This window comes from Pyrus communis, chromosome 1 (genome assembly GCF_041283825.1).
Source record: "Pyrus communis isolate YQ-2024b chromosome 1, ASM4128382v1, whole genome shotgun sequence".
NCBI lineage: Eukaryota > Viridiplantae > Streptophyta > Magnoliopsida > Rosales > Rosaceae > Pyrus > Pyrus communis.
Genome location: NC_142565.1, coordinates 1,848,205 through 1,864,126, shown reverse-complemented (window position 1 = coordinate 1,864,126; position 15,922 = coordinate 1,848,205). Strand labels below are relative to the sequence as shown.

The 15,922-nt window shown below is 38.6% G+C and overlaps 3 protein-coding genes across 4 annotated transcripts; 1 reads left to right on the top strand and 2 right to left on the bottom strand.

Moving 5' to 3' along the window:
• Positions 1-994: 994 nt before the first annotated feature.
• On the bottom strand, positions 995-7,594 carry LOC137720288 (uncharacterized). Of its 2 annotated transcripts, XM_068459336.2 has the most exons (14): positions 7,228-7,594; positions 6,874-7,079; positions 6,266-6,336; positions 6,005-6,093; positions 5,755-5,805; positions 5,254-5,426; positions 4,704-4,869; positions 4,493-4,567; positions 3,542-3,792; positions 3,379-3,448; positions 3,206-3,301; positions 2,949-3,027; positions 2,520-2,854; positions 995-2,327 (listed from the first exon to the last, which is right to left on the bottom strand). In XM_068459336.2, exons 1-13 carry the CDS (start codon positions 7,528-7,530, stop codon positions 2,676-2,678), a joined length of 1,809 nt encoding a protein of 602 aa, XP_068315437.2. In that variant the 5' UTR covers positions 7,531-7,594; the 3' UTR covers positions 995-2,327; positions 2,520-2,675. The 2 variants fall into 2 exon arrangements, with proteins under 2 accessions (XP_068315437.2, XP_088547844.1); XM_088691718.1 differs by lacking the exons at positions 995-2,327; positions 2,520-2,854 and having other exon boundaries at positions 3,016-3,114.
• Positions 1,278-3,020, top strand: LOC137720289 (septum site-determining protein minD homolog, chloroplastic). Its single transcript, XM_088691726.1, has 2 exons — positions 1,278-2,380; positions 2,632-3,020. The coding sequence occupies exon 1, from the start codon at positions 1,278-1,280 to the stop codon at positions 2,274-2,276; it is 999 nt and encodes a 332-aa protein (XP_088547852.1). The 3' UTR covers positions 2,277-2,380; positions 2,632-3,020.
• A 5,332-nt stretch (positions 7,595-12,926) lies between the features above and the next one.
• LOC137720357 (beta-hydroxylase 1) lies at positions 12,927-15,363 on the bottom strand. Its single transcript, XM_068459417.2, has 7 exons — positions 14,839-15,363; positions 14,661-14,720; positions 14,345-14,416; positions 14,037-14,171; positions 13,784-13,909; positions 13,350-13,406; positions 12,927-13,174 (listed from the first exon to the last, which is right to left on the bottom strand). Exons 1-7 carry the CDS (start codon positions 15,235-15,237, stop codon positions 13,097-13,099), a joined length of 927 nt encoding a protein of 308 aa, XP_068315518.2. The 5' UTR covers positions 15,238-15,363; the 3' UTR covers positions 12,927-13,096.
• Between the last annotated feature and the right edge of the window lie 559 nt (positions 15,364-15,922).

Here is a 15,922-nt window from a genome sequence, read left to right as displayed (position 1 = left end):
ATATGTCCATTGTATATTGAATGGTCAGAAATTATTGTAAATTTTTTTAATTTAAAATTAAATATAAACAGTATTTAATAAAAATTGACCTTATGATCTACGATGAACAGATGTGATTGGAGAATTCTTGAAATTATTGTAAAGAAGATCCACGGGGATCCTCTCTCTAGGTTCGGAGGCAATCCATGGTGTCTCTTGCTTTCCGTCAAAGTGTTTCTATTGGTTTGTTTATTAGACGGTCAGGATTGTAGATCTGAAGACACTTGTTTTTGGATCGGACGGTTTAGATTAAGTACAGGAATAAGAAGGTGGGGTTGTGATGTAGACTGTACAGTGGGTAATGGGCTGACCTGGGCCTCTACATTGGGCATATTCCTCGGAATAAGGTGGGTCTGTGATGTTGAGTGGTAGGGACTATTGTTGTTTATTGTTGATGAAATTGTAGTAATGGTTCATTAACTTTAAACCAATTGAAGCAATAGTCCATCAATTAAAAATTTATGATCTTTGATCTCTTAATTTATCTAAACATGTAGTTATGGTCATTTTCGTCAATTCCGTTAAAACTTCCGTCAAAATGAATCACGTGCCACTCACATAAGGCTGAATCAAGAAGCAACTATAGAAAACCAAATAAAAAAAATTGTAGGAATGGTCCCTAACTTTAACCCAATAAGAGAAATGGTTCCTTAACATTAACTCAATTGGAACAACGATCACTCAACTTTAATCCATTTGTAACAATAGTCCTTTCAACATGAGTCATTTTGACAGAATTTTAATGGAGTTAACGAAAATGATCATAACTGCAAGTTTTAATGGATAAAATAACAAATGGTTATGAATTTTTAGTTGAGAAATCATTACTCCAATTAAGTTGAAGTTAACTGCACGTTTTAATGGATAAAAGAACAAATGGTTATGAATTTTTAGTTGACAAATCATTACTCCAATTAAGTTGAAGTTAAGAAACTATTGCTACAATTTTCTCAAGTATAAACAACAAAATCATAAATAATATAAATCACATTAGTTGTTACAATTTATACTATTTGATTTAAAACCCATTTTTTAGCACGTGATTCGGTCTTAAACCAGAACCATTTCAAGGCCGTAAAAACCAAACCGTTCAGTGCGGTTCACTTTAACACGATTTCGATTTTCGATTCCGCCAAGCTCCTATTTCCCTGTTGAAGCGTTCACTCACAGTCACAACTCCTCCTTCCTCTTGTTTTGATGATCCCACCTGATCTAATCCAAGGGTCACAAAAGCCGCAATGGTCTCTCTTCAACTCCTCCCCCCAATCCTCCACCCCAAGCCCTCCTCCTCCACCTCCTCCTTCCTCACCGCCGCAAACCCACTAAACGCCTTTAAACCCAAAATCCTAAAACCCAATCTTTCTTCTCCCTTCACAGTCCGCGCCGTCCTCCAATACAACAGGAAGCCCCAGTTGTCCGGCGACACGCCCCGCGTCGTCGTCATCACCTCCGGAAAAGGAGGCGTCGGCAAGACCACCACCACCGCCAATGTCGGCCTCTCCCTCGCCCGCCTCGGCTTCTCTGTTGTCGCCATCGACGCCGACGTCGGCCTCCGCAACCTCGACCTCCTCCTCGGCCTCGAGAACCGCGTCAACTACACCGTCGTCGAGGTCCTCAACGGCGACTGCCGCCTCGACCAGGCCCTCGTCAGGGACAAGCGCTGGTCCAACTTCGAATTGCTCTGTATCTCGAAGCCCCGGTCCAAATTGCCGATGGGGTTCGGCGGCAAGGCCCTGGTCTGGGTAGTGGACGCCTTGAAAGCCAGGCAAGAGGGCTGCCCGGACTTCATTCTCATCGATTGCCCGGCAGGGATCGATGCCGGATTCATCACAGCCATTACGCCGGCCAATGAGGCCGTTCTGGTGACCACGCCGGACATCACGAGCTTGAGAGACGCTGACAGGGTCATTGGGCTGCTGGAGTGTGACGGAATAAGGGATATTAAGATGATGGTGAACCGGGTTCGGACGGACATGATCAAAGGGGAAGACATGATGTCGGTGCTGGATGTGCAGGAGATGTTGGGACTGGCATTGTTGGGGATGATTCCGGAGGATACGGAGGTCATCAGAAGCACCAACAGAGGGTACCCTCTGGTTTTGAACAGGCCGCCCACATTGGCAGGGCTGGCTTTCGAGCAGGCGGCCTGGAGGCTCGTTGAGCAGGACAGTATGCAGGCTGTCATGGTGGAGGAAGAGCCCAAAAAGCGCGGGTTTTTCTCGTTTTTCGGAGGGTAGGAAGTGCTCCAATTTCGAAGTTTGCAAGCATTGTTATGCTTGTGCTTTTATCTGCGGATGATTGTTCAGTAGTAGAGGGAAAAGTGAGTGAAGCTGTGTACAGGGTAAGCCAGTTCAATTCTCTGATTGTGTTTTTGCTAGTGATAGCTTAAAGTTTAGATTTCTAGTCTTTCTATGTTTTTAGGGAATGCTAAGGATTAATGTGATGTATTTACTTGATTGAGAAACAAGGAAAATTGGTACCTGTCTTTCGAATTTTCCGGATTGAGAAGTTCGTGTTTCATCTTTATCTTTTGATGAATTGTGCATTGAAGAACTCTTTTCCTTTCCATCCTTTGCTATATACGCATTGCAGTTTGCTCGGAAATGAATGCTTAGCTTGCAAACCGGTCACTTTTGTCAAATGGCTTTCCTTGACGTAGTTAACGGGGTTAATACACCTTCCCCCTCCGGTTTGGGGAAGTTCGGCTCAGCGACTGTCACTGAAGCATCAAACACTTGATGATGAAGCGACGAATTCACTTGTAATCTCCTTCTCAATTCATAGAGCAGCTTTGGGCCGACGGTAGTTATATTACCTGAAAAAATCGGATAATTATTTGCTTTGTCCCTTTTTATATGAACCAGAATGATCTGAAATTAGTGAGATTAGTTTCATCAAGATTTGAGTACCTGCTCCAAGTGTAAAAACTACGATTTCCCGATGAGGGTTCTTGCATATTTGAGATGCTAACTTCTCTACAACATCGTCCTGCATATTCAACAATCTTGAAATCATCCAGTTACCCGAATCCTTCCTAGAGAACCATTTGAAGCACTAATGGGTTTTTATTCGATCCTGGTATGCGATTTTTTATCGTTTACAGTCATGTTTCGCATGCGATTTCAGACATAATTGTATCTAAAAGAACTTAAAACTTGAGTATTACCAGAGAAGGGATGTATTCAGATGGCGGGCCAATTATCGTAGCAGCTAACTCCCTTCCGCCAACATTCTCGACATCTTTCTCTCTAGCGGCATACACCTGACATCATACTTCCAACCAATTAGCCCTTTGGCTATAAGCTATAAGGTAATCCAAAGACTGCTAAGACAACTTACCTCTGTGACTACGACTTGATCTGCATCGTGGAGAGCATTGGCGAAGTCATCCTTCAGTGCTGTTAAACGGCTGCAAACGTATTATCAGTCAGTTTAGCACAAATCATACGAATCATGCTAGCGATAAAAGACTCTGCGCATTGTTCTCGTCTTGAGTGAATACCTGTAAGTATGAGGCTGGAACACGACCAAAAGAGACTTGACAGGGAGCCTCTGGCGTGCAGCTTGAATAACTGCACTAACTTCTGTTGGATGATGAGCATAATCGTCATATATGTGGCATCCGCACACAGTGCCAATCATCTCAAAACGTCTTGAAATGCCTATGAAATTGTTTAAGTGCAACCTCACAAGATTGATTGTATTGTTGATTTGACATTGGTCACTGAATAATGCTATCACAGTGGCAACAACCTGCACAATACAGCACAATTAAAGGCGACAATAAGTTAAAACATTACAGGACATGTAGTTCATCAAGGTTTTAAAAGACGCTAGGCGCTAGTTTGGTCAGCAGGTTGAGGTCTAGCACCCAGGCGGGGCTTAGTCGGGCGCCTAGGCAGACTAGGCGGATTTAAGTAAATCTATTATCTTTCGTGTAAATAAGTGTTTGTTTATACTTAAATCATATATAATTTCATCATAAACTAAACAAGAATGACATATATATTATGAAGTATTGGAACGTAATTTCACATGGGGAACAAGCATATAATGTATGTTCATTTAAGTATTCACTAAATCTCTTACAATTTATTGAAAAAAATAAAATGCAAAATGAAAGTTATCTATTTTCTATCTAAGTAAGTCGCAACCTAGGTAGGTGCCTGGACGGGTTAGGTGGGTGCCTTGGTGGTCTAGGCGGGCGCCTCAGCAAATCTAGGCGCCCTTTCTTAATTTTCAAATGCCTAGGCATTAATCGGGGCGGTGGCCAGCCGCCTAGCGCCTAGACGGGGTCTAGACAGTGCTAGGCAGGGATTTTTAGAACAGTCATTTATATCAATAGACGAAAACCCGCCTTTAAAAATATCGAGATGCAAATGATGGTTATAAATTATAATACAACACAGAAATGTGATGAGGAAAATTATACTCAGAACAGTATGTTACTCACTGCCAACGAATTAAGGACGTTATGAACTCCTGGAATCTGTAGACTGATGTCTGCCACAGGGTGCCCGCAATGACACTGCAGGGGAAAGAGTGATTAACCAGGGAAAAGAAATTCAGTTAAGCTTCATACACCATTTTTTTTCCAAAAGAAGCTGAATAATGTAGGGCAACAGGGGAGCATCCCGGCATGATAAGAAACTATATTTACATACCAGTGTATAATCACTACCACCCCTTAAATTTGGCCTGATTGATGATGCATGCCATTCATTAGAACTTGCGGTTCCATAAGTTGTTATGTTGTAGCTATCAGAACATTTCCAGCTATCGGATCCAATTGCTCGCTTTCCATCAGTCAGCAATGAACATGCACCTTGACTGTTGCAAACGGGGAACATTTACAAAGAGTATACTACCAAATAAATTTACATCTGTAAGAATGGTGAGCAAAAAATACAATAGACATGTATATTGAATAACTAATGCATGCAACCGCTACCAAAGGACCAAACCAAAAATCTACACACAATGAACCATAAAGTTTTAAATCGAATTGCATACAAAGTAAGAGTTACACAACCATAGGTTCAATACGAAAATCAAGAGCAGCTCGAGTAATATGCTGGATGACTTAGGAAACTGTCATTTCTTTCATGGTATATGGGAAATGGTATGTGGACTAAAGCTTCTATAATGCCTGCCACTTGAACTTTCTGCTGCACCAGAAATGCAATATGCTGTCAAAATAGTCGAGCAATGTACCTATCCCCACATAAAATGAGATGTCCACCCACCCTGATACGGTTCATGAATTTCCTGAAAGTAGCTTTAACCGCCTCCTCGTTTGGAAATATATCAACATGCTCCCAATCCAAATTTGTTACAACGGCTATAGAAGGTGATAATCCCAGGAAACAGCAATCGTATTCATCAGCCTACTACAAACATGAAATATGTAAGTAATCTTTATGAGCAATTGAACGTGAAATCGATCTATTCCTGTCGATTAAGTATTAAGTAGTACAGGTTATCTAAACATCATTTATTCCTATCAATAATAGGTTCCTATTCATTGTTACAGAACCATGAACGGAAATTTAAATATTAGATATCTTCAGTCTTTTGTTCATGCATGCTTTACCATTTACTACCTCCCTTGTTTGGCCTAAACAGAATAACGTATTCCATTATAATTTTATAGCATATCAACCTTTAATCCTAGATTTCAAATCAAAATTTTCAACCTCAACAGGAAAAGTATACCTCCAGGACAAAATTACGACCATGACCAAAGATAATGTTTCCTCCTGAGAACTGCAAAAGACAGTTTGAATCATTTCCAACATATAATTTAAGAAAGCCAATTCCAATTACAAATGAAACGACAATCAAACTCCTTATTGTAAAAGCTAATTCAAAAGAAAGTAAAAAACTATGATTTAACATATTGCATCTGCTAAGCTCGTATTTTCTCCAAAGCTGTATAGAGAAGTAAAAGAATTGAAAATGATACCTGCGGCACATGTGCTCCAACTACTGCGGTAAGACAATCACCCATGGCGTCTAGAACATAAGCAAGCATACTTGCAGTTGTACTCTTTCCTGTAAGTATTAATATACTTATCATTATTATGCAATAATAGAAATGAAGACAAGCCAATAGTATCTTAGATTTCTCCACATTTAAGAAGACATTCTGTAAACTGATTTTGTAAATAATGTGCAGATAGCATGACAATGATTGGTGAAGATAATAGCACAGAAATATTCTTACCATGGCTACCGCTTACAGCAATGAGATTATAGCCCTCTGTCAGCTTTCCTAACCACTGGTCTCGCTTGTACCTGTAGAAGAAAGAGGTTAAGATATGAAATCAAGCAAAACAGTGAATGCAGCATACTTAGATAAGCAAACACTACGGGCTTGTTTGGAAGTGCTTATAAAATGACTAAAAGTGCTTTTGGTGAAATGTTTTTGAAACCAATCCTTAGTAAAAAACTAAGTGGATTGTGTAGAACCGCTTTAAGTGCTTCCTACAAGAAGCATATCTAGTGCTTCTTCAAAATAGCACTTAAAAGTGCTTTTGGAACCCAAAATCTATTTCACGAAAAGCGCTTCAGTCATTCTAAAAGCACTTCCAAACGAGCCCTAAACCGTTAAAGTTACATACATAATAGCCTACTTGGTTATCTGTCACCATAGGAAGATTAGGAACGAAATAGACAGTTGCGCACAACCTACAACTTAGCCTATAGTAACTGCTAACAATTTGTAATTCCTACTACTGCTAACTTGGTAAGAATATTTCAGTGTTTATAACATTACACACCAAAAGAAGTTCCAATTGCTTCAAATGCTAAGGTGAACAAAGATATACTCACACGGGTACTCCGACGGACTTTGCATACAAAATCTCAGCATTGTTTTGGGGAATAGCACTTGAAACAACAATGGCATCAGGTAATCTCGGGGCCCCGTTCCTTTGCAAATTGGTCACCGAATGGCCTATATGCAAAAATGCCCCTGCTTCCTGCAGCCCATCCATAAAGCTACTCCACACAATATCCGAGCCACTAACCTCATAACCCTACGAAAACAAAAACAACTCTCAAAATTCAAGAAACCCAAAAATGGTCCAGTTTTTCAAAAGTCTAATGACATTCTAATACTTCCACAAAATTTCCACCATTTTCTCGCCAACCAAACAGAGAACTAGGGTTTCAATCAAGCATCACCTGTTTGAATGCAAGCATGGCCAGCGCAGACAACCCGCAACCTCCAATCCCCACAAAGTGAATCCAACCCTTTTCGTTTCTCAAACCATCGGATTCTCGATCGCTCTCGTCCGTGAACGCCGGCGAGATTGAGATGCTGCCGCTGTTGTTTTTACTCGATGCTTGCACGGATTTCGCAATGCGATTGTGTTTGCACTGGGCCGAGCTCTCCCTCACAAATATCTGGAAGTCGATCTTCGGTTTTCCGATGATATTTGCCGGAAAATGGAGGCGTTTGGACGTTGACATTGCCGGGAATTCCATTCGTGTGATAGCACTGTGATACAGTGCTTTTCCCGGGAAAGTGACGGCTTTGAAGTTGGATCGTGAAGAAATGGAAACGGATAGTTTAAAATTACAAAATGGGCTTTGTTAGGCCCATCATATTGACCCATTAACGCCCAATACCTTTTAATCACTTGAGTTGATATCCAAAAGGCCCAATTCATGTTTTTCTATTTTGTTTCTTTAATTTCAAATAATGTTTTTATTTTCTATGATTTTAAATTTTTGCATAACTGCGTACCTTTTATTTTCTATTTTTTTTTTTTAATTTTGTTTTAAAAAGTGACTAGCTGGTGGCTTCGCTACGACAGTCTACCGTTTGAGGCCGTAAATCATCACAAATGCATTTTAACCTCCCCTGGCTACACTTTATAATGATATTCCCCACTTTAGCATAATGTCAATGTTATTGATCAATAACACCATAAAATGAAGAATAATTCAATTTGTTTCCTCGTCCACGCATACTTGTAACCACACGTGGCATGCTTAGAATGCAATTATGCAATATGGCACATTCCGGTTTGATTCGCAGCATTAATGAATTATACAATAGTGATAAAATAAAAAGATTAAAATATCTTATAAATTTTTCTAACTTTTGAAAAAATAAATTGTCGCAACGAAACTCCCACCTGAACCTTTTCAAGAGAAAGATAACTGAAGGCATTGGGTGACCAACTGACCAATGTACCCAATAAGCACCGCCTAACTTGGCTTGTCAATTAAATTTAGGTAGACGGTTGAGAAAATCCGCCGCCCTTGGCCACATGAAACCAATATCTGAAATTATGAATACAAAGATAAGATAAAGAATACTAAAAAGAATTAGAACTTTTCAAAGAAGCACCAATCATATGAGATCAACTGAGTAATTGATAGCTGTTGTTTCCTACCGTCAAAGGAGGAAGAGGACTTACATCAAATGGAGATGTTACAATTAAAATTACTGGTCATTTTGAGGGGACGACATACTCTTTGTATGGTTTTGGTAGTACTGGACAAGCAAGTCATCGATCTAAATCAGGCGTGGCTACCGTTCCAAGGCTTTTATGCCGTTGGTCAGAGGTTATTTAAGATAGGAGAATGAGGTTAAAGCCGACTTTTGCCTAAAGCGACTAGCAGATTCTTGTTTTAGTACACGTATAATCGTGCTTCTAGACTATCTTTTGGTGGTCTTTATTGTATAAATTGAAATGCTATCGAACCCCGAGCATCTTCTTTTTTATCTGAAAATGAAAAAAGGAGTTCACTTATGACTCCAAAATCGATCCACGAGGCGGACTGCCCTTCTTACTTGGTTTGAGCTATATTATGGGCTATTAACGATACTCAAAAGATTTGGTATTTCAAACAACACATTCATAAGTTCATAACACTTAACTAATAGTTTGGATAATCCAAATTCAACTCGAATCAATTGCAAATTCAATTTATTCAAACTTGAATGCAAAAGTGGAGCACAATATTATAATTAATTTGGCTAAATTCGTGTTTATCATGTTAAACATAAATTGAGTTTACTTCAACTTAATCAAGTTAATCAAATGTCGCAAAAAGATGAAATATATTAGATTGGATTGTCGCAAAAAGATGAAATATATTAGATTGGATTTTATATTCACGTCTCAACCAGTTGTATGACTAACACTACATCATTGGTATGAACACGTTTTTTTGAACAACAAATAGTTTCTCCCTCAATTAGAAGTCAACTATATATTAATCCAATATTCAAATTATTGGGGTCTTACATCATCATTGTGATACATTCTTATCCCATATTATCATACTTTTTCCTTTTTTAAGGGATTAGGTCAATATCAAATACGACCTATTTGGTGGGCTGGATGAAATAGAATTGGACGAGTAGAGACATGTAAGATAAAATTTGTAACCCATACATAAAGATATATTAGATAGCTCATTTTATTGTGAATTTATAACATATCATGTCAAATCTTAACTATCTCATATTTTTGACACAAAAAACAAGGGACTTGACTCAAGTCCATTTTAATTGATCACGACCTATCCAACCAGCCACCAAACATGCCCATAAGATTATGGAGTTCAAATCTTCTGCACCTGTTTTGTGCATGGCCTTTCTGTGACTCCTATTATTTATAGACATATTTTACGTTTATGAAAACATAGTTAATGAGGATTAAGTTTATGGGCACATATCAATCAATAATCAAGCCATAACCACTCCGTTGTGTCCTAGTGATTATGACAAATTTCAAAACTATATTGTATATAGCACATCTTGAGTTCTTATCATAATAAAACCACTAAAAAAACATACACAAAATAAGTACAGAAGATTTAAACGCAAAATCACGGGCTATTAAGAAAAGCAATGGTGATGTCGGAAGCAATATACAATATGCTCGACAGATAAAAGTTTCTTTTATCTTATTTCCGACCTCTGTCGAGAAGTTGGGTTAAGTAGAAAGTAGGTCCCCACTTTTGCTTTTTTCTATCAAATTTGACAGGTATTGGTACACTTCAATTTAAACACTCCCATTGACGGCCAAAACCAACAAGGAAAGTGGAGCTCTTAATCTCTTGGAAATGAAAAATTGGATTGGAAATTGGAAAAGATCATACGTGTTAATTGTAAAGGTAAGTGCACGAGCCACTAAGGTTGCGTTTTAATATTGGGGTCTAGGGTTTCAATGCATGTTGCATATTCCTGCTTTTTATATATATCTCGTCACTTGATGATTGAGAAAAACAAAAACAAAATTGTCAACGATCACATAGTCGTTGAGTTAAGGACCAAACCTTAGTTATTATCGTTATACATATAATTCTTTTCTGCATCTCTCATCACGTAACAGGTAACAAGAGAGAGATGTGTGATAATTTCGTGGAAGTTTCTTCTCAAAGATGGGGCATTTGGGACGATGGCACGACCCTCCACACGTCGAGCAATGGAGCAATGGCATGACGAAACAAAATGGGCGAAACGCGGTAGCTTCATGAGGCAACAGCGCACACACACGACACGATATGGAAATTAGGTCAAATTATATGCATGGTTGGGTTGAGTCAGCACCACGATACACACAGTTTGGGGTATGACCTCTATACAATACGTGGCTTCAGAATATTGGATGTGAATCTGAATAGCTATACTTTATTTCATGTCACAAACTTTTGAATAATTGAATCACACATAAACCCTATTCGTTCGAAGTGGACGGTGATCAAAATTCAAAACTTTTCAGATTCAAGGAGTCATGTATATAATCATACTTGTTATTTATCTATGGGACCCTTTATCTATTTATGGCGGACGATATTGCTTACTCGACCAGTGAAGATTGTATTTCGGCACCAAATTGGTCTCAAGATCATTTGAACTCTAAGAAATATATATGTGCAGGTTTTTCAATGATCATTTGAATGTTGGGTATGAGTTTTTTTACAATGAATAAACTGAAGAAAAAAACTACGCACTTCTTACTCTGTTTCTATTAAAAAAAGCATAAAGATTTAACAATAAGACTAACCAACGTTCGAATACTGAATCTGCCACTGAATTCAACTAGACCAAGTTGAGAGAAATGGTTCAATCCAGGGCACAATGTGATTAAAGAAAAATACTATGAACGCGACCTTATCAAATTTTTTATCTGAGATTATATTGTGGTGAAGTATTGTATACAAACTTTTGACGCGTAGGACTGCGAGGCAAATTTTCGAACTACCAAACACAAGCTCCTCGATCCTTCGTCTTCGATCAACATAAACTAAACCTAAATCTTGACTTTTTCGGGTGTCAATCTAGTTACTTAACGGATAAATAGGTTTAGAGGAAAACAAAGTGCCCTCCAACTAAAATAAATATAATGGCTTCGAAGAAAAAGTAACCAATCAACCCCTCATTAGTAAAAATGTAATCACTTACGTTTACTGTGGAGCGACAGCGTAGTAAATGACGAAATGCTTTGAAAAATTAGAAATAAACGTAGATTCGAAATTTTTTTTCCTTATAAGTTGTATATGGACGTGTTATCGTCAACCAATATGTGAACGTTCATTGATGTACAGTTAAGCGCCTCCCATCATGTTTCATGAATAAAATGTATAAATTAAATTTAAAAGAGTCCTACCAAACATTCTCTCTTAATTGCCCTTACAAATGTAAGTTTTATTAAGTCTTCCCTAATATTGGTCCCCCTCAGGCTTCATTTTGTTCCATGCGCCGTCAAAAGTAACATTTTAAAATAAAGTCGGTGAAAGTGATAGCATTAGGCCATGGGTGCTATAATCCATGAACAACCGTTTATCTTTTGACCTAATGAAAAAGGATAGTTACCATCCTCACTACTCATTTAATTTGGGTAACAATCCTCTTAAGATATATGTCCTCCGGACCTGCCGACCAAGTTATCTTGATCGTCATATTCAAATCTTGCAGTTGGAGATCTTTCTTTAATTTCCTCTTTCTTTCCCTTCCTCTTCTTAAGTGTTGATTTCCCCTTCTCTTCCTCTTCGACAGAGATGAATCCTTGGGTCATACATATTGGGAATTCATCGACTCCTCTGACGTCGATTTTGAGAAAAACCCAGCGATTCTGAACAAACGGATAAAAATGGGCATGTTGAACTGTCATCATCGGTGGTAGCGAGAGAAAGGCAGGCATGTTGGTCGCAACAGCGAGAGTTAGGCCATCTCCAACCAAAGGAGGACCAAAGGGTCATGTTTAGCCCTATAGCCTTGCAAGAAATTATATTTTAATGAATAATGTCAATCATATTTTATAGCATCTCTAATTGAGGGGGCCAAAAGGGTCATAGGTCAAACATAACCTTTTGACAAAAAACCTCATCTCCAACCGAAGAGGCCAAAAGATTATAGGCCAAACATAACCCTCTCAATAATTTATTATTTTAATTGAATTAATATGGTTAATTAAATTAAACTATCATATTAAAATAAAATTTTCGAATATATTTTAAGTGCCACTTGCCACAATAACAAAGAAAGCATGGTATTGTTGCACTTGCCACAAAGTCAAGCTCAACATTCTGACGCTGGAAGGCTGGCTGCAAATGGCTAGCTTGTTGGCTTGATTTGGGGGTTTTTGGCCTAGTAGGACCCACAAACCATTCGGCCTAACCCTCAATTGAAGACAGTTTTCGTGTCATTCCAAGCTATTTTTAGCCCATAACCCTTTGGCCGAGTCGATTGGAGATGACCTTACAAGGTTTCCGCTGATTGCGAGTGGAAAGATCCTTACCCGAGAATCCGGCGTTAATTGGTCGTAAGAGGATCCTTTCCAACTCAATTTAGGTTTTAAGGTTTAAATTCAATGACAAAATGGTGATCGCTCGTCATGCTATGTAAGTGGAACAAAATATAAATCCCCATACAAAATACCTCCTCTTTCTTCATTGCAAAGACTCTGGCTGCCCAGAAAATTGGCAGAAACATGCATACATATGCATGTAACACAAAATTGATCACAAAAAACCCCATTTAATTTAATTTATCTCTATCACTTTTTATACACTGAAAATTTTGATCTAGTTACAAGCCCTTGTATGCTTTGATTCTTCTATTGATCTCCTTGTCCAACTCTTCTAGTCCTCCCACTTCTTCGAGTTCCTGCGACCGCAAATCATACGATATGTATAAAGCAGACTTGAAATTAGCCAAGTTAGATAAATCATTTTGTTTCTTCCTCTGCACTCAAGTTCGAGATTAAAATATCGCTTGCTTGAAAAAAACAAATCCCACAATTAAAACAACATTTTCAAGGCAGAAAAAATTGATGACTAACCTTAGGTCCAAGAAACAACCCATATGGGACACCGTCGAATTTCTCTGAGTGGTGGAGCTGAGGCCAAAACATCCAAATCAAAACCAAATCTTTGACGGTTAGATTCAGTTGAACAGAAATTCATACTTAAATGCCTAATCTTGTTTCTAATCAATAATTATGGAGCTAATTAATATGATAAGTATTATTTTATAGTGTCTGTTTGTTTGGTAATGGAATGAGATCCTCTCCAGATTTTATTGTCGGATTCCAAAGATCAGGCAATCCAGACTACTTAAATTGAATCCGATGGTACTCATTAACTCATTTAGTCATTCCGCTGATTCACCTAACACAAATCAAGAGTTCTAATCTCTTTTTAACGCAAACCAAAAGTTCAAATTTCGTCATTCTTAAGCTCTGGAGAAGATTCAAATTATGTGGTGATAGTTTACCTGATGAGCTGCAGCAACCTTTCTCAAATACGGCACGTTGGCTATGGGCCCCACTGGGAATCTTTTATGCACAAGACCATCGTGGACAAACATATACGCCATGCCAAATACCGTAATTCCAAGGCCCTATTATTCCAAGTCAATATATCAACAACAAAAATTAGATTAATTAATTAATTAATTATGATTAAAGTCGTTAATTAAACAGTAAACACAGATGTTCATAAAGATACTGAAAGTGAAAGCGACTTACAGCACCAAAACAAAGACCAGGAACAAGGCCTTTGTGGAAGAAACCGTAATTAAGGAGGGCGATTGCCGGAACCGCGTTGATTATCGCAAACACATCGTTGAGCTCGAACGGACCTTCTCTAGGCCGGTGGTGCGACTGCAATTAACGTTCATCCCACGAGTTAAATTAGTTTAAAGTAGAATATCGCTCGTATTAAGTAAAAATCCAATCTTGGCATGTTCCTCTCATTAATTGCTGGGTTTCTAACGAATGAAAAGCAGCAAAAAATCAAAACTCAAGATTTTGTTGACATCGAAGAGAGAACAAACCTCGTGCATATGCCATAAGGAAGCGTGCCAGAGAGCTTTATGTGCCCATCTTGCCCAAAACTCCATTCCCACCTACAAACATAAAAAAATAGACCCAACTCCTTTTTCATACACAATTTGGGACTTGCTTTTGTACGAAGCACTTCTCCTTTTTGATTAAAAATACTTTTGATGCAAGTGATTTTCATCGGAAATCTAAATGCTTTCGCATGTTAAGCTTTTGGTTGTCAGAAAACGCTTTCGATTCTAACAGAAGCAGCACAAAAATAGTATAGAATATTGCTTTTGCTAAAAAAGAAGTGGTGAGTGAACTTACCGCAGCACCAACAGATAGAGCAAATGTACCCAGCATTTCAGACATAGGCACATTCCCACCCTACAAGCAAAAACACCCAACTCAAAAGCTCAATCAAATAAATAATAATAATAATAATCTGTGATTTTTTTGGTGGGTTTTTGAGAGCTGAGAAAAGCTTGGAAATATAAAAATTTACCTCCATTTGCCAGTAAAATCTGTAGTAAACAGCCATGACAGCCATGGAAGTAATCCCAAAGCTGGACATCACGGCAGCGACAAGGTAAGTGAACCTCTCCGATTTCTTCCTCGACAGCCTCTCCGCCACGCGAACCGACGGAATTACGATTGGGATCTGAGAATCATCGGCTTCCGGGGATTTTCCGGCTGAATTGTCGAGGTGGGTTATCTGTTTTTGGTCCTCCATCACTACATAGACGGTGAAACAGAGTTTCCGGCGAGTCCTGTGGAGTGCTGACTTCTGGTGGCGGAGATTTGGGAAGAAGACGGTGGCTGGTTTGGGTTTTGGGAGGAGGTAGGAGGATTGGATTAGGCGGAAGGGGGTGGGGGTTGTGGCGGCGAAGAGTCCGACCGCCATGGAAGTATACTTGTCGGTGAGGTTGAAAGTTGAGATAGAGAAAGAGGTTGAGTTGAAGGTGGGTGGAGTTGGAGTGAACAAAGACCACACCTTTCTGTCCCTCAAAATCTCATGAGGGGCAGACCAAAACTCCTTTAATACTACTCGGATGGACAAACGCATAAAAACTTAAAAAATTAATGCCATTGATTTGTCAACAAAATTACAGCAAAGCCATTCATACAATCCGGACCCTCCTCACCTCTTATTTAAAGGAAAGGGATCCTCCCACGCATCTCTTCAATCAAGTCTTCTCTATCAAACAATTCGAACCTTTAAAATCTAATTGGCTAAAATTATTATAACTTTTAAAGTGAATCTTTATTTGTAACCGTTGGATCAAATTTCAAGAATCCAGATTAGTTGATGACGAGAACTTGGTGGAAGGGATACGAAGATGATCCCTTTTCTTATTTAAATATTTCGTTAGATAGCTTTTGAGGTAAACTAGTCTAGCAAATTGTCACAACTTTTCAAATCGATTCCTCAGATTTAGAATTCATAATAATGGTTATTATCCATCGTCAATTATTTTAATCATTTTATGAAAAACCTTCGTTAAACTGAAGAAACTATCGGTTCAAGGTTGACAAAATGCTCTCAATTTAATGGAGATTTCTCATAGAAGATTTGAAATGATTGACAA

Excerpts from the sequence above, each read along its gene's own strand:
- LOC137720289 (XM_088691726.1), top strand. The coding sequence starts at position 1,278 with ATGGTCTCTCTTCAACTCCTCCCCCCAATCCTCCACCCCAAGCCCTCC.
- LOC137720357 (XM_068459417.2), bottom strand. The coding sequence starts at position 15,237 with ATGGCGGTCGGACTCTTCGCCGCCACAACCCCCACCCCCTTCCGCCTA. Across the intron at positions 13,407-13,783 it reads AGGTTGCTGCAGCTCATCAG|CTCCACCACTCAGAGAAATT; the intron begins GTAAACTATCAC and ends TTTTGGCCTCAG. Across the intron at positions 13,175-13,349 it reads GGTTGTTTCTTGGACCTAAG|GAACTCGAAGAAGTGGGAGG; the intron begins GTTAGTCATCAA and ends TTGCGGTCGCAG.
- LOC137720288 (XM_068459336.2), bottom strand. The coding sequence starts at position 7,530 with ATGGAATTCCCGGCAATGTCAACGTCCAAACGCCTCCATTTTCCGGCA. Across the intron at positions 4,870-5,253 it reads CTCATTTTATGTGGGGATAG|TCAAGGTGCATGTTCATTGC; the intron begins GTACATTGCTCG and ends CGTTTGCAACAG. Across the intron at positions 3,302-3,378 it reads ATCAAGTCGTAGTCACAGAG|GTGTATGCCGCTAGAGAGAA; the intron begins GTAAGTTGTCTT and ends GTATGATGTCAG.